This window comes from Pagrus pagrus (assembly GCF_965226575.1).
Source record: "Pagrus pagrus genome assembly, chromosome: 13".
NCBI classification, from domain to species: Eukaryota; Metazoa; Chordata; class Actinopteri; order Spariformes; family Sparidae; genus Pagrus; species Pagrus pagrus.
In genome coordinates this window covers 20,114,916-20,141,188 of record NC_140197.1, presented here as the reverse complement: position 1 = coordinate 20,141,188, position 26,273 = coordinate 20,114,916, and the positions used below count along the sequence as shown (strand labels likewise).

The window sequence follows — 26,273 nt, the reverse complement described above, 5'->3', positions numbered from 1 at the left end:
AACTTTGCACATATTGCCCAGAACAACATAGTAGAGAAGTAGAGAAGCAATTAGCCTCTAAAGGATTTAAATATTCATCAAGCATCCCCAACTGTCTGCCGAGTCTTAATGGAAACATCAGTGGCCCAAAAACTGAGTCATTCTCAATTTATCATGAGAACAATTTTAGTAGTTTTCATAAGGCATCCTCTTACCAGTTTTTTTGGTAGGTTGCTATCATTCTCCAAAGCTCTCCAGAGCTTCCTGAGCACCTCTTTGAAGGCACGGAAATCAGAGTCTTGTTTGAGCTCATAGAGCACTGAAGAGTAGCCAAGGACCGCATCATGGAAGCAAGCGACACGATCAACATCCATGTCATTCTCCCCCGCAGAGATTGAGGCCAGGTCAACAAACACCTTCAACTCATTGATATCTGCAAAGAAATGACATTTTCAATTTAGTAACTTGCCTGAGTTTGCATTAAAATAAATAGTTGTTATCCTTTCAGTAGATTACAAATATTTACCTTCAAGTGCATCTTTTACCCATTTTACAAAGTGCTTTCTGAGTCCCAGCTCCTCTAGACACAGTCTGCGGGGCTCAGTGATGTCCACAAGAACCTGCTTTGCCTGCATCAAGTCATTGTCAATCCGACTGAGCTGCTCTCTCTGAAAGTTTGCATGATTCTGAAGACAGGAGATAGTCAAAAGTTCATGTTTACCTTGCCCAAATACCTCTGAGTAGCTATCAGAGACAATCATCACTGAGGAACGCTTTCTTATCCTGATGAATTATTACATTATGTGTCACATTTCTAGGTGTAATATGGCAACTTACAACTTTTGTGAGTGTCTCCAGAACCCCGAAGTCCCCTTGAAGACGAAGTGTCTTTTTGACCCTCATTATGATTTCAGCTGACGCCACAGCAAGATGAAGCTCATGATACTGTTCGATCTGTTGAACCCTGCCGTTGATCCACTGTTTGTCGGTCGATTTATCAATTCTGCACATGATGTCCAGGTCCTGTGCAAGCTCTTCGTACTTGCCCTTGTAATCACCAAAGAGCTGTTTTACCTCCTCGAGAGTTATAGTACTATTCTTGAGAGAAGTGTAGATGTTATTATAATCAACATAGCAAGGCTCAAAAATGTCATCATGTATCATCTCTGGTGTTGCCATAATGTCCGCTATTTCAGGCTGGTCAGGATTGTCGTCTTCCATTTCTGCAGCGGCCAGGTGTTTGGCTTGCTTCTCCCAACACACTTTGAATAAATAACTCTCTCTGAAGGTGTGTAGGACCTCTGCCATGTTTCTGATTTCTTCCTCCAGACTGAAAAAGGTGACAACACCAGCCATGGGTGAGGGCATCTGGTCCAACTGATGAACCTCCATGAAATCTTTCAGGGGCATGACCTCAATGTTGACCTTTTGTCTCTCTTCTATATCGCCAAAATCCACTATCATGGAAATAAAACAAACATGTAAAATTGTAGGGGACTGCATAACTGTATAATAAAACAGATTAATTCTCCTGACACGACCACCATACCTGTCATATGTTCCTCAAGTTTGTGGTACATTGTTAAGAGGATATCCACAAGCTGCTTCTCATGGTACACAGCTTTCACTTCATCTTCTCTCCACTGTAACAGCCTCCTCATCTTGGCATTATCCTTGTAATGTTCATTCTCAGAGAGGCAATCTGTCAAAATCATGTCACACACACATATTTCAATATTTCAGCACAGGCCAGTGCCTGCTATTACATGAAATAAGCAGATTCTGGGGTATTTATTATTAAAAGATAAACGTATTTCTTGGGAGTTTTTTGATAACGAGAAGACTGCTTTTACCGATCTTCAGCAGATTTAAGAAGGCATCTCTCCTCTCCAAAATGATATTGAGCAGGCTGATCTTAATGTGTCCTTGGACCATTTGATTGTTGATGGCTGTGAATGCTGATATGGCCATAGCAAATCTGCCCCGGGCATCTTCAGAGAGTTTCTCAATCAGCTTTTCATCTGCACCTGCAGAAGAAACAGAAATTATATGTCAGTACTGTACTTTCTCAGGTTGGGTCGATTTAATAATTTTCAAACCGGTTTGAGGCCTAAGACTGGACTGGACCTGCAATACCGGATTTCACCACTAGGCGTGCTCGAGACTCAGCTGCTCCCAAGAGGAACGTAATGAGAGCATGGATGGAACATCACTGGAAGTCAGAATTCCTCCTTGTAAACTTGGGGCATATTTATCTACCTCGACTTCACGAGGAAGCAGTTGTCTGAACTCACACAACGATGGTAGCACCCATGGGAAGGGTGTAGTGTGTATTTGTAGTCTACAGCAATTTGTAAAGGCTAGTAAATTAAACATTTAGAGTTTCCAGTGTTAACGTGTCATAAAATAAAAATATATGATGGCATCTGTTAACCTGAGTAATTTTTCTCATCTATTTCGTGTATAATGCACGGAGACTGCACTGGGTGCAATCCTGTGTACACTTGACATCATTTTGTCACGGTTAGTCAAGTTTTTTGTTCAGCTATGGCGTCTTGCACCTGAAAAGCTTTGAGGTCGGAAGTCAAAAGTTTCAACTTGGACCTCAGACGTTGTCTGAAATGCAGCAAGTGTAGCAGCACTACAGTCCATCAGGGCAACTGCAACACGTCATGTTTCCATTTCTCACAACAGCAATTCAATTTAACTTTTCTTCTTCAAAATCATAAATAAAATAAGAATTCAGCTGAGTGTACCTGGAGAAAAGATGGGACCTGACACTGTGAAAAAAGAAGAGTGAGCTGCTCTTAGCTGGAGTTGGGAAAAGAAAGTTACCGTAGCTTGTACACACTGTAAACACAGCATACCATGTAGTTGGAATACGTTTTTGGCGGCAGTCCAGGAGAGGAGGTGTTGAAGGACCACTTCTTCATCTTCCGCATACTTTCCTTGACCGTCCCTTGGCCAGGATTTCTCGATGATGGCTGAGATGAGTTTCCCAAACTTCCAGTCTATTTTCAACCTCTCAAAGAGTGTTCCCTCAGACTTGTTCTGCATATAAAGCAAGACATCAACTAAAAGCAATGCTATTAATATATGTGCAATTTTTAAATTTCATGAGAAGTCTTCATACCTGGCATAAAGATGTAACAGCCTCCAGAGCACACTTCTCAATACTTGCAGCAACATGTGGATGGGTTTCACGGAGTTCCTCTATCTTTGTGCAGTAGAACTCAATTTGATCCAGAGCAGATTCCTAAAATCAGATAGACAGAAAACATATTTAGTATTCTATATTTTAACCAAAAAACACATTTATAGGATCACAGAAAGGTGCATTACATACCTTTATGTACTTGCCCTCAAAATCCCTTGTGAATGTCTGTCTCCATTGTTCTGTGCAATCTTCATCTTTAAATTGGATGGAGATTATGTTGTTCCACACCTGTCAAACACAACCGACAAAAGAACCATTTTTCAGCTTTCTGTACTAATGATTTGTAATGAGCATCAATGTGTATGATTTGTGTTTTATTTACAAAATATGACAAAAATATTCACTTCAATCTCTCCTGTGGCCTGAACTTGGTACAGGGATGTCATTCCCCTGCTGAGCAAAGGCTGTCTGAAGGAAAGGCTGAACCAATCTCTCATAATGGCCAAAGCCTGCGAGATCGAGTCTTTTGCATATCGTTGCTCTGTTTCTCCTTCTTGAGTCTCCTAAATGGGATTAGCACAGTATTTGAGACTAGCAAGACTTAACAGCTAACAGCTTGCTTTATAAGATTCATTTCACATACCTGTTGCTTGTTACAGTGAGCAAAGTCTGACACTGATGCAACCAGATTCATACAAGCTACAGGTATATTACTGTAGTTCTGGTAATATGATGCCATTTTTACTCCTTTGCAAATCTTCTCCAACAGTTTCACTGCTGTCGCAAGGCACCCTCTCCTATAAGCCTCAGTAAAACGACTGTGAACAATTAAAGAACAGAAGACATCGATAAACATAAATTTGATTCTTCATGATCTGCATAGCAAAATAGACATAAAAGAATACTGAAACAACAAGTCATAAAATGTGAACTACTGTATCTGTACAATAACAATTTAATCAACAAGTAGACGTCATGTGACATCACGCCTTTTATAATTCAATTGAAAATCAGCTACATTTAGAAAAGCAAATCACCTGTATTTTTCCTCAATCAGATTCCCATGGATATGGGTGAGAATGTCAGATACTGCCTGTAAACAGAAATCCATGAACATTCATTGATTAAATTTACTATAACCCCAACATGTACCACTTATTTTTTTGTTTAAAGCTCACCTGAAAGTTACTGTAAGATATATCTTGGGGGACTTTGTTGGTGAAAACATGAAGCATGTCCAAAAGCTCAATGTTAAAGTTGACACACTCCAGCAGTTCATCCAATGGCATCAAGTACAAGCAAGATCGCACAAAAAGTGCATCCACTTCCATCAAGTGACTATGGCCTTTTATCACATTCAGCAGTGCCCTGAAAACAAAATAGTAAGAAAACATATGAATAATATTCATCAATATTCAAATTCACGCACTGAAAGATTGTCTGTGCTGTACTTTTACAAAGGTACAGGGACTCACTTTCTCTCTTGACTGTTCATGTTTGACCTTTCAACGCCTTGCAAACCTGCCCAGGATAAGTCATACTTCAAGTTTCCAGGAGCTGGTACTTGAAAGGGCTTTGTGGTGCCTTTGAGGAGGTGGAGAAGAGGAAGAACCAGAATCCATCGGGGCATTCCTGCTGTTTTCACTGCATTTATCAGATTCACCAACTTTTCTGGCAGGCTACAACAAAGATAATTTTATGAGCTTCTGAACAGGAAAACAATGATTAGAGCAAAAAGAAACAGCAGATGATTACTCTTAATTAATCTTAATCATTTGACAATAACTGGATTGATGGAAATTTCAGGTACCTACTTTTTAGTTATAAGAATAGAGACATCCTGTGAAAAATCTGCCCAGTACTGAAGGAAATCCTCTTTGTTTAGTTTGGGTAGGCACAGTGCATTGCTGAGCCGATAAAGTTCAGCGTCAGTCAGTCTAATGCCATGCTGTGTACATACACAGAGCATGATCACTGCCGCCCTCATGGGGTCCTGAATGTAGAGCATCTTTCCATCTCCTTCCTTTAGCAACTGAGGAATCATCCTTGTCAGCATGAATTCTTTTAGCATCTTCTTCACCTAGGAAATGAAGGTTATTTGAGATTACTTTACCGGGTTGTTTTTATACAGTGTATGCTACTGTGTGGAGATTACGAACTTAAGAACTTACATCATCTTTTCCATAGTCTAAAGAGTACCATTTCTTTTGTCTTTCTTCATACACAAAAGGTTCTCCATAAACCTGGAAGAACTGATTCAGCTGGATCAGAAAACTTCTCAGATTGACATCACTCCAGCTCCTCAACAGATCGAATATGGTCTCCAGCATTATGTTTCCTGCAATCTCTCTGCCTTGAATCAGACTCTGCCTTTGCTCAGGCCAGAGCTTATCTTTAAGGCGTTGGAGCACATTCTTTGTAGGCTGTACACAGATGATGTCATCATATTGATGCCAGTCACCTTTCAGAAAAATATAGCAGTGATTTCAGAATAATAATCAGAATATAGTATTGAAATTGTTACCAGTCAGGAAGATGTAATTACAAATGCGGATCGTGAAGGCTGCATTTACCTTGTTCATTGAGGAGGAAAGATTTCACAAACAAACATCTGTTGGTAGTTTGTTGTGCAGAATCCAGTTTGTATATGAACTCATAGTCATACATCTCCTTTTTAGCATTATAGACAACATATTTGTACGGTATCGACACAGACTCGGCTTTAGCTCTGGTTGTCTGCAGACTGCCCTCCACCAGAAAACCATGCTCTCCAAGATCCCTGCAAGAAAAGGAAAAAAAATACACATTTTTTCTGACCGTAGCCACAGCAACTGGCTGTCACCACATGGTGAGTGGGCTAGCTCAGTTCTGTAGCTGGCTCTACCTGGCAGTGGGGAAGGACGCAGGCTGGCCACATCATTGCAGTTCAAACAGCTAAAAGATTTTTGACTATTTAGCCTTCAACCTAATAGTATTTGTATCTTATGTTTATTCTATACTATCAGTTTAAAACAATCAAGCAAAGAAAATTATACAAAAATGCTTTCCATTTTGCCGGATTTCTTTTTTTGTATGCCCCCCTCAAGAATTGCCACCTTAACGTGATAGAAGGGTTTGTGTGTCCCTGTGGTCATGGGAGCTGCGTTGTTGGAGCAATAGCTCCCGATAGGGTCTCTCAAGGTAAAGGGAGGGACCAGAACTATTTGAAGACCCGTATGAATCGACCACAAAAGAGCTGGAGAACTTCTCGCAGAAGAAGAAAAAAAACAAAAATAGAAAAAATAGGGCCCCCTACTGGAGCCAGACCTCGGAGGGGAGCTCACCAGCACCTGCCAGGGCCTTAGTCCATCGGGCTCGCCCAAAACCAAAAGAAACAACATGGAGCCACCATCCTCTGGATCCTTGCCTGCACTGGAGTCAGGTGCAATGTATGCCAGCAAAGTAGGGAACCTAAGTTCCTTAACCCCTGGCATTACAAACTGGTTCTAGTGACTTGGAACATCACCTCTCTGGCAGGGAAAGAACCAGAGAAGGTGCTGAAGGTTGAGTGGTACCAGCTAGATATAGTTGGGCTCATCCAGGGACTGTAGAGTTCTTCTGGGGGACTTCAACAGTCATTTGTCCAACAATGGAGAAACCTGGAGGCGGGTTGTTTGGTAGCAAGCTGATCTGCAACTGAGCAGTGGTTTGACTTGTGTGCTTAGTCATGGACTGACCAAAACAAACATCGTTTTATGAGCATTATGAGTGGTTTAAAAATATACTTGGTACCAGGCCACCCTAGCTAACAGTGATGTTTTGTATGCATTGTTGGATTTTTTGCCCTCATAATTAAGCCACCATCTGAACCTCATTGAGAATAAGTACCTGGTGACAAACAGCTCAACGGTATCTTCTTCCCATGTCCCAATGATGGACCCAGCCCTGATGAAGATACGATCTTTGTTTGGATCAAATTTGAAATGCTTTGAAAGAACTGCATGGAAGTAAATTGTGAGTCTGTCTCGTGCAGCAATGGTCTGGTTCCTGGTCACCCTAAAAAGCAAGAACAAATAAATACACATAAAGTGAATACAATGCATAAACATAAGACTGGTAACATTGATTTAAAATAAATGTGTACAACCATCAGAAAAAACTTCATCACCTTGCAGGTGGTGGGACAGCTGCAGTTTTGGATTCTTTCTTATCCTTGCTGTCGTCTTTATTTCCCTTGTCAGCGTCAGACGTCTGTGTTGCAGTTGAGTCCTGCCCGCTACCAGACTGCTGAACCTCCATCGACTCTACTTTCACCTCTGGGTCCACACTGGAGCCTTTGCTGTCAGCCTGTACAAGTAGCATCAAATATGTCACCTCTTGCTCCATGAACAGAATAAATCGAGGACTACCGAAGTTTAATAATAATTACTTTTTTAAACATTTAGTCAGTATTACCTTTGATTGTGATTGAGGGCCAAAAACCTTCTGTTGTGGAGCTGCCGGAGCTTGTTTCTTTTTCTGGTCCTGCTGATTCTTTCCCTTCTGTTTGGTCTGTCCTGTCTGTTTCACAGTCGGCTCCACGTTGGCGTTCTGGTCCGGGGTAGATTGTTGTGTGGCGGCCGTGTTTTTCTTGTTCTTTGAGTTTTTCGAAGTGCTAAAGAGCAAAAACAAATACATACACATACAGTGAATATAATGCATAAACATAAGACTGGCAACGGTGATTTAAAAAAAAGTGTACAACCATCTGAAAGAGCGTCATCACCTTGTGGGTGATGGGACAGCTGTGGTGTTCGATTCTTTCTTATCCTTGCTGACGTCTTTGTTTCCGTTGTCAGCATCAGCAGTTTGTGTTGAGGTCGAGTCCTGCTCGCTATCAGACTGTTGAACCTCCATCGACTCTACTGTCCCTTCTGGGTCCACTTTGGAGCCTGTGCTGTCAGCCTGTACAAGTAGCATCAAATATGTCACCTCTTACTCCACTGACAGAATAAATTGAGCACTTCTGTTTGTCAGTAACATTTACTTTTAACAAATTTAGTCAGCATTACCTTTGATTGTGATTGAGGGCCAAAAACCATCTGTAGTCCAGCTGCCGGAGCTTGTTTCTGTTTCTGGTCCTGCTGATTCGTTCCCTTCTGTTTGGTCTGTCCTGTCTGTTTCACATTCGACTCCACGTTGGCGTTCTGGTCCAGACTAGGTTGTTGTGTGGTGGCCGTGTCTTTCTGGGTCTTTGAGTTTTTCCTGTCAGTCTTTTGGTCGTTAGGGTTTGTGGCCTTCTTCCCTTTGCCTGAATCTGACTGAGGAGTCGTACTCTTATTGTCCTCTGACATGGGCTGTTGAGCTGGAGTTTCTGCCGGTGCTGTCTTGAGTGTCTGATCATGAGTTGATTTTGCTTCATTGCTCTCTCCCTCATCAGGGTTACCTGGAGCGTCCTCTAGGCTTCTTGCCTCTTCTGTGGCAGCGGTCTTTTCATTCTGACTGACTTGGAAGTCTTCAGATGGTGCAGCAGGAGTGTTTGCTCCTAAAAAATCAGGCGGGCTCTCTAGGGAGGACAGCCCATCTTGGAGTGAGTCTACTGTTACATCCATTGCATTATCTGAGCTTTCGCTGTCAGAGGACTCTCCGTCACCCTTCTTCTTCTGTCCCTGGTCATCTCCGAGGGAGACATGGGACAGGTCAGACTGGCTTTGATCTGGGTCTGATGACAAGGTGCCATCTTTCTTCTTTTTGTTCCTCCTCTTCCTTTTTTTCTATGATGACCAGAAGGTGGAGGATCAGTGTTATAAATTACTTTTCGGCTAATGTTTAATCTATTAGTGAAAATATTCTTAGTGTTATTGACAGAATAAATGTAAGATTTATAAACTACTTCCACTAAAAGCAATTCCAAGTAGTGCAAGTATATGAAATTATCTTCATTATTAGAACTGTTGAACTTTTTTGCCGGTCAAAGAAATGTCCCGGCTTTCACCTGGGGTCCGTTTCACAAAGCAGGTTTAGTGAAAACTCTGAGTCTGTTAACCCTGAAATGAGGGAAACTCTGAGTTTTCCGTTTCACAAAGGGAGGTAACTCAAACCAGAGAAAGAGGGGTAACTCTAGCCTGTTTCACAGAGAGAGGTAGCTTAAGCTCTCGGTCAGTTACCATGGTAACATACTCTATGACTCTAACCTGGTCGGGACCAGGTTTTTCTCAACAAACCTCGAGTTTCTCTCTGTCTCCGCCCTCTTTTAGCCACACACGGTATTTGATTTCCTCATTCATTCAGTCAGCAGGCGAGTTTTGGCGTAATATACTGTAGTTCTGCCGTCTGTTTTTTGAGAAAATCATTGCAAAAGTCAGTCAGTAGGCCTACATTAGAAGTTATATTAGGTGGCGACTATTTTCACTACCATGGCGTGTCCTTTTGATAATGATCCCGTGGATGAAGGTGCATCATTACTGCGCAGAGAATTAAATATTCGTCGGAAGATGATTATCAGACCGCGCATAGATGTTCTTGCATTTCCAGACAATTGTCTTTTTGAGCGGTACCGTTTCACATCACAGTCCATCATTTACATACACAACCTAATCTGTCCTTACATTTCCAACATTACCAACCGAAGTCATGCTCTCACATCCCAGCAGATATTGTGTGTTGCGCTGCATTTTTTTTTTTCTTTTTTTTGAATAGGGAGTTTTTTTATACAACGTCGGAGATGCAGAGCACTTGAGCAAGGCAACTGTATGCAGAGCGGTCAGAAAAGTGTGCCTCGCCCTGAAACGCCCAGTGTGGTGAAAAACGTAGCCCTCCTCTTCCCCGTTGCCATGGTGACTCGTCGAATCGAGGCTCCATTGATGCTGTCTTTTTATACTTGTGGCGCACGCGCTTAACTCCAGGTGACACTACTCCGAGTTGATCAAACTAACTCGAATCAGCTGTTCTGGAACCGAAAACTCAGAGTTTCCTATCTCAGAGTAGATCAACTCAGAGTTCAAGGTTAGACTCAGAGTTTGTTGAACCTGCTTTGTGAAACGGACCCCTGAAGACATACGCCCCTTTCACACATGTACCGTAACTCTGGATTTATCTAATGCTTGTTTAATCAGCTGTAAGACAGCAAAAATAGGTGTGCAGAACAAATCCAAAATACTGCAGCTTTCTTTTACTGTGGGATCTTCGTGCACAGAGTGTAGCTGCTTCGTACACTTCTCTGCTCGCTTGTAAATAACTTTCCACTCTTTTGTTTATATTGCAGATACGTCCACATACATGTAGTATTGATATCAAAGCAAAAACAGTCATCATTACGGAGAGGTCTGTTGCCTCCGAGGTGCTAACCCTCGGCCAAACCATGCGGAGCATTTCCAACATGTGTGAACACGGCTGACAAGGACAATCACCTGTTGTGTGCTTCGTGTGTGAACAAGCAAATGTTGACAATATCCTGATCTGAATCTCTGAAAATTGTCCGGAGTTCATATGTGAAAAGGGCAAGGTTAAAGTGGCAACAGACAACTAACACGGGAAATCATGTGCATTGCGGAACGGCTCCGGTACGGTTTTGCTCCTTGCTCCGTCGCCCGGCAACCCCCACCGGCTGCGTTTTGAGTGCAGCATGGCGCAGCAGTGCCGGACAGCTGGAGTTATGAGACCGAGGGGTTCTCGTGATAATTGCAGTATCACGCGCGAGCACAGTTATATGTATGTGTTAAGGAGAGGACCTTGGATTTGTCTCTTTTTTGAGATTTTTGTGCTGGCGTCAACACGGAGTGTTTTATTATGAAAATTAACCAAATGTTATGTTGTTGTTTCGGTGCCTGACTTCCTGTCTGCTCTTTGCTGAATTTGGCTGAATTGCTGCGCCGTGCTCCGGCATCCGGCAGGAATAGAGGCCTTGCGTATCTGCTACGGAAGGGTCCAGACTGCCGGAGCTGCAACGGAGCAGATACGCAACGGAGCAGATACACAACGCAGCGGAGCCAGTGGAAGTAAACACATAGACTAGAGTGAAACTGAGACGAGACAGACCAAACACGGATCTGGTGGAATTTAGAGATAAAATCGTATAGTCATAGCAAGTTTTATAGGGAACCAATGTAATGATTAAACCATCAGTGTTTACATTGGTAAAACACTAAAGGTAGACCAATCCTTGAGATAATTCAGAATTTATAGGAAACAATAAAAAATGACGATGGCATTCTGACTCAGCTCTTGTATAATAATATCCTGCTCTGTAAACCAACTTCTGTTAACCTCAGTTGGTAGGAGCTGACTTTTGCAAACACATAAAAATTAAAATCTGCACTAAGAAAAAAGTCTGTGCAGAAATGACAAACAGAAAATACAAGTTAGGGTTAGGGTTTTGCAGCAGATTAAACATTACATCACTCCATGAAGCTCACTTACCTTTCTTTTTGGGTTGGCGATGGCCTCCTCATACTGTCGTTTGGGAGATCTACTGGATCCTCTCCTGTCCACATCCGAAGTGTTTTTCTGTGACACTGTTATCTCAGGCGTACCCTCCGACTCTGATACCAAGGATTTTGGCTGATCTCTTCTCTCTTCTCTCTGATCTGGATTTGAAAAATGTGGTTTATAAATCAGACTGCTTCCAGAGACGTAACTCACCATTGTATCCAGCATGATCAGGTGGGCTGGTGTCCTCTGGCAGAGAGGCGTAATAAACAGTAAACACTAAGAGCTACCACCTTACATCACAATGATACTTAATTTATGAAACTGAAACTTTGGACCCTATTAAAATCGCACACATGAATAGCTTATGCTTAAGGTCTGAATTTGATTTAATTGCCCCAAATTCTTCGAACAATGTTCAGCAGACACCTAATCAATACTCTCAACAACCTATGGGCAATTTAAAATCACAAGCCTCCCTGCATTAAAATTAGATTACTAATTTATTTTTTTTAAATCTATTCACTTATTATTGTTAAATAAAGCTGGTTGAATGAGCTTTAAGTTTCTTCGCACCCAACAAATGGAACAGATAACAAGAGATGCTGAAAATTAGCCAGATGTGTGTCAGAAGGTCACTTGTTGCTTTTTTGGTTGATTCACAAACACATCTGTTATTTATTGTTTTTATTTTGATATTCCATTTAATTATTTCATTGCTCTTATTGCTGTGGCTTTATTCTTCTGTTTTTCTGTTATTTTACTGTTTTTATTGTTGCATATGATTATGGCAGACATGTTTGCTAGTTACTGTTTCTTATTGATCTATTTGCTCTTATATTACCATGGTTATTACCATATCTGTATCTGTCTAGCCTGATGCTCAGTCAATTTCTCTGTATAACAATGGTTGATGATAATGATTATTTAGGAAGAAAGTGACCGTTAATTATGTCTGCACAGTTTTATGTTAAAACAATGAGGTTTAAGGTAAGGTGATAGTGACACACTGTTAACCCCTCATATGGCCTCCAATTTATATTCTGAGTGCTGCATTAAACATTAAATATATGCAGACCTCATTAATCATACCCTTTAAGTAGAAAATATGATATTAAACCAACTTTCTGAATGAATCTACTCACCCTGTGTGTTTGTCGGTTGGACTGGCAGTTTCCTGCCACAGTAACTGCAGAATCTGGCTGCCTTTTCCAAAATATCGTGATCACAACCTGGGCACTTCATCTTCAGACTTCAGTGATCTCTGTGATGGAAAAACACACAAGTTTATCTCGAATGTGCATTAAGTTCCCACCCAGTAGCAGAATCCTTTCACTTTCAATTCTGCCAGTTGAGGCCTCATGAGACAGTGCTCAGTGCTGCAAAACGACCGCCCACAGCAAAGTCGCTGTTTCTCCTTTCATTTGGACTTTGAGCTCCATTACTCAACAAACAGACAAATAAACAGTTAAGTGACCTGAATGGAAATATGTGTACCAAAGTGTCAGTGTGCCACTCCACTGCAAACACACCTTCACTAGCGCAAGCTGCCATCCAGTGATAAACTCACAGCAGCCAAAGAGGAGAGAAACTAAGAGGTGTCACTACGCACTACTAGAAAACACAAAGTTCCTCAAAGATACATGCTTTAGAACAGATAACACTGATCAAACCTCGTTAAAATAATACTCATGTTCATGTTAACAAACTAAAACAACTCAATAAAAGAACCATCCTTATAATAGATGTCAAATAATCCTTTTTTTAAACACTTGTAACAATTCTAACCCTTTATTTTGCGGTTAGAGTAGAGTGCAGATTGGGTTATTTGTTGAGAATATATCACTGAATGTTTACTTAATTTCCTCTTTGAGACAATCGGTAATCACTGCTGTGTTCTCTCCTTGTTGAAACCCTCGTGACCTGTGGCTATACCCCGAGGGAATACAGTAATTTGCCTGAATGTTTGAGTGGTGTCCTGACACGTTTCTGCAACTGTTTTATCTCATGTAACTGGTTCATCAGGGCCGGTGAAAACAAAAAAGAAGACAAACACATTTCATTAAATGCAAAACCTACGTTCTCTATGATGAATGATTTTTTTAAATTTTATTTTTTTTAAAGAAAATACACAAAAATATCTTCATGTTTTTTAATTTTGCTGGAGATATGCTTAGCAGCGTGCTTGTACTCTGTATTATACAGAAAGACTGTGTAATTGTGCTCCTAACTATTAAAAATAACTTGTAAAGACAAGTACAAACACAATATGAGTCATTTATCAGTGCTCATATAAGTGAGCAGGGAAAACTGCAAAGAAGGATTGCAGAAGGAGAGAGGAAGGCTGGACAACGTTTTCCGCGTATGAAGTGATATCTCTTCTTAATGATAAGATCTTCGGCCGCATCGATCAGCCAATCACATGTCATCTTCATAAATCTATGCTTCTAGGTCACTTCCTGTTTCGCTTCCAGCCTTTAACCTCCTTTGACAGCAGCGAAATGGGGAATTTTACGTAAACAAACGCAGCTGTTTATTATAAATGTGCACACGACACGTTAAACCCGCTGCGGTGACCAACACACTTTATAAGCGTCCTTGCACCGAGTTAGCAGCGAGTTAGCTAACTAGCTTACGAACTCGCCCAGTAACTGCGAGTGTCCTGAGCTGCGCATGTTAGCTAACATCAGCTGTTTACTGCCCGAGAACAACAACAACAACAACAAGGTGCAGGTGCGAGGACAGGTGTAAAAAAACACACACACACTAAACCCGCTCATTTTGAGCCACACTCACTCATAAGTGTCCTGCGACAGTGAAGTCTGATAGCTGCTCCTGCTAAACGGATTAGTTTCCTCCTAGTTTGTCATTAGATCTGACGTTATCGCCTCCATCTCTCTGTAATACTGCAACACATGTTTGAAGAGTCCTACCTGAGCTGACTGCGACCTCCTCCTCCTCTGTTCCACAAGATGAAGAGCACAGAGGTGATCCCTGCTCATCCTGCGGTGTACCGGCTCTGTCTGAGTCACATGCAGTCAGCTCATTTCCGCATGTTGTCCTGTAAAGTTTCGTTTTGTCAGAAATGGGCGTCGACTAATGTTGACAAAGTTAACTTTCTTAATGAATCATACTTTTTATTTTCTGGAGAGCAAGTTTCCATGCACATGTGTGGGAAGAAACTCAGTAGGACCCTCAGGACTGTAACCAAACCTCACCAACCTGCTCTGATCACACTCAATAATTACTTAATTAATTACTGTAATTGTATTTTTTTAAGTTATGTATGAGAGACTGTGTGTTATCTCACTCTCCAGCAGGGAAAATGTATTTCTAAAGTTTCGTTTTTATCAGAAATGGGCGTCCACTAACATTGATACAGTTATTTTTCTTATGACTCAGGTTGTATTTCCATGCATGCACAATTGTGGAAAGTATCTAATTATGACTCTGCACTGTAACCAAACTTCATCAGCCTGCTCTAATCACACTCAATAATTCATTGTTTCTTTTCTTTGAATTATATTTACTTTTTTGAATAAGAAAAATATGTTATGACAAATTCCATGAGGAAATAATGTGCTTCATTTTTATGAAAACATGACTTTTATGTTTATTGTGATCAGTGATGAGATGTAACATTTACTCAAGTACTGTCAAGTACTAGTTTTAGAAGAAGAAATTAAATTCAAAGAATTATAATATGAGGTAATAATACAAACACAGACATATTTATTTTTCCATAACTGAATAAACAAGCTGTTCTCAGAGTGTTCCCAGAACACTGTTTGACGCTAGAAAGGTGGCAGGGTCCGCCACATATAAACAAAGTTAAACAGTATGAAACTGTGTTGTCCCTTAAGGTCAGTTTGTTTATTCAGTCATGAAAACAAATATTTTATTTATTTAGTTTGTCTAGGCATAAAAAAAATCAGTCAATGAGGCTTCCCCAAAACTACATACTGCACCTTTAAGTACAATCTTGAGGTATTTGTATTTTACTTGAGTATTTCCCTTTTGTGCTACTTCATACTTCCACTACATTTTGAAAGCAATTGTCCTTCTACTCCATCCTTATGAATCCATAATGAATGAAATATCACCAATGGGAAGCATGAAGGAGTCAAAATCATTCTTGGGTTATTAATAGGATTATTTGCTCACACACTTGTGGATTGTGGGGTTTTCCTTTTTTTTTCTGTTACCTATATACAAGCAGTCATAAAACAATGAGGTGCACATTATTTCTGAGTCTTAATGAACTCCCCTTAATGAAGAGCAGCACTGCGATGGCTTGTGGCACGAAAGCACAGATCTGTTTAGCTGCACTTTTAAGATGATATATTTTGGTGCCTTGAGTAAGTACATGTTTTATTCCAACCATTCATGCGAAAATAAAAGTCAAAGCCTTTAGGCCTTAAGAGAAAAATGTTCATTTGTGTGGCTGTATCTTACTTTCTGACTAAGGGCAGTAAACTAGAAGTAAGATATGCAGGGACTTTCCTTAGATCAATAGAAAATAAAATGTAAATTCTCAGTTAACTGAAAGACACTCAACCTGCACATGTTTACTGTCACACTGTGCGTCCTGTGATGCCTGTCTGGTGACCTTTTATCCTGATATGAGCTGTGCTCCTCTACAGCTCTCACCTGACACCCACTCATCCATTGAGAGGAGGTGGCTGTTGCATGAGAGTAACGGGGCTCAAGGATGCTGTGCTCTTAAGTTGTCAGCAGAGGGCACTACAACCCTGAATTCTAACAATGTGTCATCGAGCTCAGGGTCTCTGCAATTTCAGACATCACACGATGATTCTTGTCAGGAAAAAAAAGAAAGCAACTAATCCTGCTGAAACACCCAAGATTGAAGTTTCTGCAAGTGTTTCAGTTTCATTTTGAGTGGGAACGTCACCTTAGTAACTCGGACTGCACTCTCAGGTCAGCGGGGGTGTCAGATCCAAAGACGTTGAAACCTGTCTTGTATCGTGCAGGCTGCAAAATGGTACAAAAGTGACACAAAAGTAGAAAATCCTGTGGCCTATGGCAAAACATTTTTTTTTAAAATTTAAAAACTTGCATGCGCATGGCAAGTTAAAGGTGCACTATGTTTATCCATTTGTTTCTGCCTAAGTAAACTAAATAAAAAAACTTCATTTTCATGACTGCATAAACTAATTGATCTTAAAGGACAACACAATTTCATACTGTTTTACTTTGTTTATATGTGGTGGACCCTGCCATCTTTCTAGCTTCAAACAGTGTTTTGGGGACCTTATTTTCCTCTGAGAGCAGCTTGTCTCTCATATCTCATTAATATTGTAAATATTAAAACTCTGAGTCTGAATTTCTTCCTCCAAAACTACATAGTGCCCCTTTAAAGGAGGCATATTATGCTCGTTTTCAGGTTCATAATTTTATTTTGTCTGCTCTGATTGGTCAGCTCCCACACGCCTGAGTCAGCACCGCTAACAACACCAGAGCAGCTGTGTTAAACCAATTCCTACGTGCCAAACTAGCCGCTAGGCATAAATTATGCACATGTGTGACATGGCGATGCAGTGTGATGTCACAAAGTCACAGAATTAAAGGCGGGACTACTGACGAGGCGTTTCAGGAGCAGTGTTTTGTGTGGGACAGAGGAGCTCTGATCTTTTTAAAGATTCTTTACATGCACACAAACCTATTAAATAGTGAAGGAAATAATTCTGTCTTCTTTAAAAATAAAAGATACTGGTGATTCATAGTAGTAGCAGGTGTTTGCAGGTGTTTAGAGACTCACAGATCCACAGTGATTTTTTGTTTATTGCCATTTTGCCCACTGGGCAGGAAGTAAGAGCTTACATTGAGTGGCGGGAAGCTTCATTTCTAGTGATGAATGTTTTGTATATTAAATGTGCTTCACCTACACCCATCACTGAAGCTCTGGAGGACAACCAGGCAGATGTCGTGAAAATAAAATGTTTAAAATGACAGTGTGAAAGAAAGACTACTGAACCTTAATGAGAGGCATGAGGGAAACTGCTTCACTTACTTTAATTGCTTTTCCTCTGAAAAGCAAAGATGCTGCTTTTTACGGTTAGGCTGCTGCTACAGCATTTTCCAATTTAATATTTTGAATTTAACATACAGTCACATATTTCCATCTTTTTACAGCCTGTTTGATGGATGCAATTGTCTCCAGCCTAGGTTGGGTATATTACCTTACTTTAGTAAGCTACTCTCGGGAACCTAAGCGGCTACAGACTACAGAAAACAAATTAACTTTTACACTAAACCAAAAAAACATTCATGATTTAAACACTGAGCACCAGAACTTAACAGCCAGCTGGTGCAGGTTTGATCCAGAGGCATGATGAAAGAAATACCAGAACATGCAGTAAAAAAAAACAACAACACGTATTCTCTTCTATGGGAGTCTGAGATCATTTTGATATTGAGTTTGGCTGCTGTCAGACTTCACCCTCCTGCAGGGAGAGGGAGGACATCATCCCAGATGTGTCAGCAGGGTCTGAGCCTCACAGTCACCTGTGTGGGATCAGGCACGAGGAGAAATGAGATGGCACGCTCTATACTGAAGAAGTGCAGCGCTGTAGAAATGATGCACATCAAAACACATAGTCCCTGACCAGCATTTTTCTCTAAATTTCCCTTTAGATTATGTTTTGAAGCCGAGATGTTCATCACCTTTATAGCCCTAGTGAACAAAACACCTTAGGTGAGACCAGGCAGATGACACATTTTATTTCACATGCTCCAGAAGTCAGTTTCATGCCTCTTATTTCTTAATTTCAAAGGCTGGATCAATCGAAATATAATAAAAATCGCAGATTTGTTCAAGGAAAATACAATGTATTTTCACTAAAATCATGACTCATTTAGCAATCTGTCAAAATGATCACAATATGATTTTTTTTTTTTTTTCAGATCAATCTTCACAATGAAACTGGCCTGTTTTTATTGTTGTTTTTTTGTTTTGTTTTTTAGTATTTACCTAATAACAAAGTAGGCTGTCTTCACTTGTATAGTGTATATAATCTCTAATTCAAAATAACACAAATGTAAACACTTTTAATAATAACTTTATTTATATGGCACTTTTCTAAACAAGGTTATAAAGTGCTTCACAGAAAAGAAAGAACAAACATCAGATAAAAACAACACAAACAGAGATGAAACTGTCAGCTGTCAGAAGTTACATCCTGTGTCATTTTTTTTTTTTTTTTTTTTTACTTTCCATTTCCTCCCTTTGTCCGTGTTTTCCACCTTTGGGATTGTTTGCACCCTCCCTGATGTGTTTAACATGTGTCCAGTTATCCCTACCTCCCTTGTGTATATAGTCTGTGTGCTGCCCGCTCTCTTTGTCAGTTCGTTCAATTAAAGCTATCCTTTTGTTCTTTACCCTCCCACCTGTGTGTCTGGAGTTTGGGTCCCATTCTGCGTAACGTGACAAAAACAACAGAAAATTGAGAAGCATCATGGTAAAACCCAAACCTTATCAAGAGTTTGTAAATGCCTTCCTAGGGGGCTCTTACTGCAGAGGCCTGGTCACCTTTACTTTACTTTACCACAACCAGCAGATCCAAGTTTTCTTTATTGTGTTCTAGTTCTATAATTTTATAAAACATGGTGTTACTGTAATGGAAATGTGAAGTTTAATTACCTAATAAGCATAAATAGCTGACTGCAGAGTAGCCACATGTGAAAATGGTAACGAATGCTTATTGAGGCCTGTTAATAATCTTGAATTTAGACTTTTTAGGTTGCATTACTGTCATTCTGAGGCTCAGATATGTTTTGCAGCTCCAGACGGGAAGGCGGCAAAAATGGCTCCTCCGCTAGTAAAGGTTGCTGACCCCTGATTTGTACCTTCGGTGCCGATCTTAAGAAAAATAAATTGACTGCAAACTGCAAAGATAAACATTCAGTGAGATTTTGTTGAACCCGCTTTTTGTCGGTGTCTTTTCTTTTGAGTTACAAGTATTAGTGTTAAGGGGAAGCTGTGTTTCACTGTGTTCTTGATATTTTCACGTGTTTACTTGTGTTCTGGATTATTACAGATTTGTAAAACACAAGTACATAAATACAAAAATTCATAAAACAAAGACCTTCGAAACATTTTCTCTCTACATCTATTATTACAAAACGTGTTTGTCATCAAATCAGAGAGTCTCAATATATGACAGGTTCAGTGGTTGCTTCCTGATAAAGGACATGTTTGCGCTTGAGCTGCCCTAAGCTAATCATTACTCACTGACTATGTTGGTTCTTGTTGAGCTTCACTTGCACACTGTGCTGTAAATTACATCATCGTCATCATCACGATCCATCTGTGGCTCCCTGCAGGTGATACAGTAGATGAACACATGTGCCTCTCATGCATTATAAATAATTATCTGGAAAACAGTTGCAAAAAACGTAGATATATATCTCACGTGTTTGGCTTTCTCTTGGCGTGAAAGTCAACAGTTGTGTAGACGAGCTCGTCTGTTGCTCCCTCACAGCGGCTTCTCTCTTCTGATTGGTTATTGTCACAAACAAGCCAGTTGACATAGACTGTATCCTGATGATAACACATGACGAATGAGTGCAGATCATCCAATTAGGATGAGGGTTACAGTTACTTCTAATAACAGCTTAACCTGTAATGCACACAATTCACATACAACATCAGAAACACATCAGAACCATAATAAACCTTAAATAGTCAAATGATGGTGTCACCTCTACGTCCTCCTCACAGTTGGTCTCTTGTGCTCTTGGTCTTGTTTTCTTGAGTCTGAAACAAATAAAAAGTCTGTTGAACATACTCATGTGATCGTTGTATTGAGATATAATAATGTGTCAGTGGAAATACATCTTACCTTGTGGCGGCAACAACAGTGATCACAATCAGAAGCACAGCCACAGTGAGTATGATAATGAGTACATCTCTGAATAACGCCCACCTTTCTGCGTAGCAAAGGCAGAGTGTTAGCTTTGTGAGAGCACAAGAATGAAATCCTCAAATCAAAGTCCAGGTATGTGATACAACATAATCGCATCAAATATTAAATGAAATGATTGATTAAGCAATTAGACCTTTATGATCTTGAACAACGGAGGCATACCAGTGCAAAAGTGCTCAAATGGTAGATAAAACATAATAAAACTCTGTTCAGTGGAGTGCTCTTATAATAACTTTATTTAAATAGCACCTTTAAAAACAGAGTTCACAAAGTGTTTTGACAGAGAAGGCAAAAGCAGGACACTCAGGAAGACAACATAACTGAATAAAAAGTCAACAGTCAAGCCAAAGATTTGAAACTTGAAACAAGAAGACAAAAATGTCAACATGAATAAATACAAGTAGAAGTGACTAAAAAAGGCAAAATCACATACAGGCAAAATAAATAAAAAATAAGAAAATAAATAAATACAATCAATAGAGGACAGTGAGAAGACTTAAGAAGAAATTAGAAACAGGCAAATACAAATAGATTAAGAACAGTAAGAATTATAAATAAATAAATTCATTAATCAATAAATAAAGGACAGCAAGAAGATATCACAGAAGAGGAATTAGAAACAGATGACATGAATTAAGAACAGTAAAAGGAGTAGACAGACTATAATGAATTTTAAACAGGGTGTCTTCACACACCACATGCAGCTGGTGCCTCTTTTAGTTTTATCGCCGCTGCCCCTCAGAAAGCCTGAGTCCACCACTGCTAAAAGACAAGTAACATGAGCATGTAATCCAACCTACCTTTAATCTGTACAGTCACAACAGAGGAGTTTTGACTTCCATGTTTGTTGGTGGCACTGCAGAAATACTGGCCTCCATTAGCAGAGAAGAACACAGGCTGGTGTTCAACATCCATTATATAATTTTCATTTATTTTAAACCAGGTATAATCCTCCACTGGGGGGTTTGCGTGGCTGCTGCAGATCAGAGTGATGTTGGTGCCGGCCTCCACCTCCATCGACGGTCTGACAGACACTGATGTGTTCTCCGGGCCATCTGAAAGAAAACCGGAGCTGTTATCTGTCAGAGAAATCATGTGGCAGACTCAGGTTGATTACTTTGACATTTGACTCTAGATTTAATTCTCAATACAGAAATCATGCAGTTTTCTTTTAATTCTCATTTTGTACATTTTTTTGTTGATCTTGTCCTCTACTCACATTCAACGTCGATGTTTATGACTCGTGAAGCTGTTCCTGTGTGTGTCTTTAGAGAGCAGGAGTAGTTTCCAGAGTCAGTGGAGGACATGCTGCTTAAATAAAGAACAGGTCCTTCGTTTATGGGTTCTCCGTTCTTAAACCAGGTGAAAGCAGATGAAAGATGATCGCCGTCACAGCCGTTTATGCAGGTCAGATTCACAGAGTCGCCTTCCTTTGTTGTTTCATTCGCATTGGGTTTTGTCTTCAAAACATTCAAATCTAGAAGAGCAAAGTACTGCTTTAGTATCAAACTAGGGAAGATTCAGAAGTATAGTTAGTTTATGAAAAAGAAAACTTACCAACGACCTTTAACGTCGAGCCAGCTCTACCAGTCCATTTGCCCTCTTTAAGATCAGTTATAAATCTGAAGGTATATTTTCCTGCATCGTTATGCTCTACGTTGTGTATTTTGAAAGAACAATTTTGTTTATTGTCGCCAGTGGAATTAAATCTTGAGGCAGTTTCACTCATCTCACTGTCAAATATGAAAGGACCGTCATAAATGTTAGACCTTTCATGACCCCACATGACTCTCTTCACTCGCATGTTGTCAGGATAGTAAAATGAACAAGGAATGACAACAGACAAGCCTTTCACTGCACAGATGTGCTGCTGATGATACTCCACCTTCCATTCACTGCAAAAAGTACCTGAAACAAACAAGGCACATGAATCATTTCATCCTTTGAACGTTCCCTTGAATAAGATTTAATTGTTGTACCCACCAGACAGAAGCAGCAGCATCAGCGACAGGTTTACACGCATGTTGAAACTCGTTCCAAGTAATCAAAAACCTCCTGTTGGATCGTAAAACTGTACTGATTGTTTTTCTCCTCAGAATAAAGTGATTGTGTCTGCTCTCTTCGTCCTCTACGAAGCAAAGCTTCCTGTAGTATAAAGTTTTGGATGGAACACAGCCCCTGAAATCAGGTCACCCACACCGCAGACCCAATGCACAGCATATTTGGAGGGTTACAGTCATGAAACCAGGCCCTGTATAGAGGAAATGTGTCACATGCTAATGATGCTGCTTTATTGTGGGCAGACAACAGAGCAGAGCTGCTCACAGTTTGTTCAACTAGACCAGGGGTCTGCAACCTGCAGCTCCTTTGCCCCTCTGCAGTGGCTCCCTGTGGCTTTGACATTTTATATAGTAATGATTTTTTTAAATCATCATCACTATTTGAGGCCTACAGTGATTCTTACATTCTCCGACAGTAAAAATGCCAAGCCTACACACAGGATTGCCTTTCATCAAGTTGTGATATTTTTATGGGGTTTTTTTTTTTTTTTTTTACTGATTTAAAATTTTGCCTGTTGCTATGTTTTATTTACCGAAGAATATTAGGGCCAGGGACGAGAAAAAAATCGGAAGGAAGTTTGTTTTTTTTCATTATGCGCTTCAAGAAAAAAGTCGAAATGTCAAGAATAAAGTCGAAATACAATTTTGTTAAAAAAGTTGAAATTTTGAGAGTAAAGTTGACATTTCAAGATAAAAGTTAAAAGTTTCATTGCATAATGAAAAATAAAAAATTCCTCCTCTCATTTTTTTCCTCATCCCTGGCCCTTATACTCTTCTGTATTTATTTATTGTCAAATGAGGCTACATTTTATTTTGTACATTTTCAAAAACACAGGTAAGTAGGTCTACATACTGTATATAGCTCTGTACCGCTACTCTATTTCTATTTAGTTCTTTTACTTCATAAATGCACCAAAACATGGCATCATTGAAATGGAAATGCAAAGTTCAAGTACCTTATGCTGTAAGCATAAGTAGCCCACTGCAGAGTTGCCAGATCATGTGAAAATATAAATTAATGCTCATTTAGAGCTGTAAATAATCTTGATAGGCTAATTTAGACTTTCTAGGCTGCTATACCTTCAATATAAGACACAAATGTGTTTTGTGGCTCCAGACAGATTTTTTTGGCGAGGGACGGGGCAAAGACGGGGTTGGCTGACCCCTGAATCAGACGATAGTGACCAAATGTTACTGCACGATGTGGAGTTATGACTGTACTCAGTTGTTGAGCATTATTAATCCTGATTATGTGTTATTATGTTATTTCTACATTTGCTGTGAAGACTTTCACATGTGACTCTATTAGGTGTATATTCCTGTATGTGTGGACATACTGTAGGTGTTTGGTGGACCGGGTGAGTTTGTCCGCTGGTATTTCAACACACTGTTGAATTAATAAAAAGAGAGACCACTGAACAGCTGTTAGCAAAGTGGTTTTATTGTCCATGAGTTCTGCTTCATGTTGAAAGAAATACAAAAACATATCAAAAATACATATCTTAACCTTTTTCTCTTTGATGAAACCTTGAGATTTGTAAAATGTGAGGAAATAAAAACAAAAAAAATCATTGAACAAATACTCAAAACATCACATCTGTACACCTGTAAGACACTCTGAACATTACTGCAAAATGGCACGTGATTGTTTTCAAATCAGGGAGACACACATATGAAGGATTACAGCTGACTAGGGTGTTTATCTGGGGGATAACAATAACAATCACTTGTTGGAGTCAGTAGTTGGTAAACCAATCGCCTCCTTGTCCTGACACAATAACACATCTGAAATACCACTGTGGCCATAATGGAAGGATCCAATGGTCGGTTCCTGAAAGACAGAAAAAGAAATTGCACTGAGCTGCCTCATAGGCAAACAACCACTGATGTGTGTAAGTTCTTGTTGAGCTTTACCTGCACATTGTCCTGTAAATTACACTTTCGTCATCATGGTGGGAGTCTGTCTGCTTCCTGCAGATAAAGTCCATACAGAAATGTTCCTTTAAAGCCATGTACATACATATTTGAAAAAATTGTGAACAGGTAAAATATAAAAATATATACATGTGTTTGACTTTCTCTTAGTGTGAAAGTCAACAGTTGTGTAGACGACTTTTACTGTGGCTCCCTCACCCTGTCTTCTCTCTTGTGATTGTTTTTTGTTAAAAACAGGCATGTTGACATAGACTGCATCCTGGATATAAAACACATGATTAATGAGTGCAGAACAATGTTAAGTATTTGAATGACAGTCAATATAATGATGGTGTCACCTCTACGTCCTCCTCACAGTTGGTCTCTTGTGCTCTTGTCCTTCTCTTCTTGAGTCTAAAACACATAAACAGACTGTGGAACATCCTCATGTGATCGTTGTATTGAGATATAATCATGATTCAGTTCAAATACATCTTACCTTATAACGGCAACAACAGTGATCGCAATCAGAAGCACAGCCACAGTGAGTATGATAATGTGTACGTCTCTGTTGAATAACGCCCACCTTTCTGTGTAGCAAAGGCAGAGTGTTAGCTTTGTGAGAGCACAAGAATGAAATCCTGAAAATAAAGTCAAAATATGTGACACAACATAATCTACTAAAAAGGCCGTCCAGTGGAGAAAACACACTGCAGTGCCTTCAAGAGCGGCCTTAATGCCATAAAAAGTGTTTGGAGCTGTTTCGCCAGAAGTGTATCACCACTTCCTAATAAACAGCGTGCAAACAACACGGATACATAGTGTCAACAATTGTCAAGATGTGCTAAGAGCGATGTCGCAGTGCCAGCACAGTTTGAGGTTTTTTTTAGTGCCACTTGTGATTTCTCCACTACAAATGATTTTTTATGAACTAACATAATTTTCTGAAGCTCTAATTATTTTCCCACTACAGAGTTGGTTCTGTGGATCATATTAGATCTGCCACTTCTCAGTCTCACAAAATTAGTCTCTCATCTTCCTGTTGACCGCTTACTGGATGGAAAACAAAAACGTCAGAGACATTAGTGATGATTTTGACATTCAAAATAAGTTGGAGGTGATGCAAGTCTGCAAAACCTTGTGAAAAACGGAACCAAGGCAAGCGTTTTTTTGGTATTTGCTTCATTTGTTTGTTTGCATCTCTTCTACCCAGGAAGCAAGGACAAGTGTATGTGCATTAACTTACCTTTAATCTTTACAGTCACAACAAAGGAGTTTTGACTTCCATGTTTGTTGGTGGCACTGCAGAAATACTGGCCTCCATCAGCAGAGAAGAACTCAGGCTGGTGTCCAACATCCATGACATGTCTGTCATCTATTTTAAACCAGGTATAATCCTCCACTGGGGGGTTTGCGTGGCTGCTGCAGATCAGGGTGATGTTGGTGCCGGCCTCCACCTCCATCGACGGTCTGACAGACACTGATGTGTTCTTCGGGCCATCTGAAAGAAAACCGGAGCTGTTATCTGTCAGAGAAATCATGTGGCAGACTCTGTACAGAGATGATCTTGTGTCCAATACTCACATTCAACGTCGATGTTCATGACTCGTGAAGCTGTTCCTGTGTGTGTCTTTAGAGAGCAGGAGTAGTTTCCAGAGTCAGTGGAGGACATGCTGCTTAAATAAAGAACAGGTCCTTCGTTTATGGGTTCTCCGTTCTTAAACCAGGTGAGAGCAGATGAAAGGTGATCACCGTCACAGCCGTTTATGCAGGTCAGATTCACAGAGTCGCCTTCCTTTGTCTTGTCATTTGCATTGGGTTTTGTCTCCATAA

The 26,273-nt window shown here is 40.1% G+C and overlaps 1 protein-coding gene across 3 annotated transcripts in view; it reads right to left on the bottom strand.

Annotated features, from left to right (window-relative positions):
* The window catches only part of LOC311268590 (E3 ubiquitin-protein ligase rnf213-alpha-like), a 34,249-nt gene extending 19,711 nt beyond the window's left edge, over positions 1–14,538 (bottom strand). Inside the window, exons 1-24 of one of the 3 annotated variants that reach the window (XM_084372295.1) lie at positions 14,455–14,538; positions 12,667–12,785; positions 11,513–11,679; positions 8,167–8,868; positions 7,881–8,059; positions 7,571–7,769; positions 7,284–7,462; positions 7,004–7,171; positions 5,710–5,915; positions 5,308–5,597; positions 4,951–5,216; positions 4,612–4,815; positions 4,315–4,504; positions 4,174–4,229; positions 3,780–3,954; positions 3,541–3,699; positions 3,326–3,424; positions 3,113–3,235; positions 2,847–3,030; positions 1,833–2,006; positions 1,529–1,681; positions 817–1,436; positions 506–665; positions 195–412 (exon numbers count right to left, since the gene is read on the bottom strand). In XM_084372295.1, coding sequence (XP_084228421.1) covers positions 195–412; positions 506–665; positions 817–1,436; positions 1,529–1,681; positions 1,833–2,006; positions 2,847–3,030; positions 3,113–3,235; positions 3,326–3,424; positions 3,541–3,699; positions 3,780–3,954; positions 4,174–4,229; positions 4,315–4,504; positions 4,612–4,815; positions 4,951–5,216; positions 5,308–5,597; positions 5,710–5,915; positions 7,004–7,171; positions 7,284–7,462; positions 7,571–7,769; positions 7,881–8,059; positions 8,167–8,868; positions 11,513–11,679; positions 12,667–12,766 — 4,971 coding nt within the window. In that variant the 5' untranslated portion in view covers positions 12,767–12,785; positions 14,455–14,538. The remainder of the gene's footprint in view (positions 1–194; positions 413–505; positions 666–816; positions 1,437–1,528; positions 1,682–1,832; positions 2,007–2,846; positions 3,031–3,112; positions 3,236–3,325; positions 3,425–3,540; positions 3,700–3,779; positions 3,955–4,173; positions 4,230–4,314; positions 4,505–4,611; positions 4,816–4,950; positions 5,217–5,307; positions 5,598–5,709; positions 5,916–7,003; positions 7,172–7,283; positions 7,463–7,570; positions 7,770–7,880; positions 8,060–8,166; positions 8,869–11,512; positions 11,680–12,666; positions 12,786–14,454) is intronic. The other 2 variants (XM_084372296.1, XM_084372297.1) reach the window with 2 other exon arrangements.
* Positions 14,539–26,273: the final 11,735 nt, after the last annotated feature.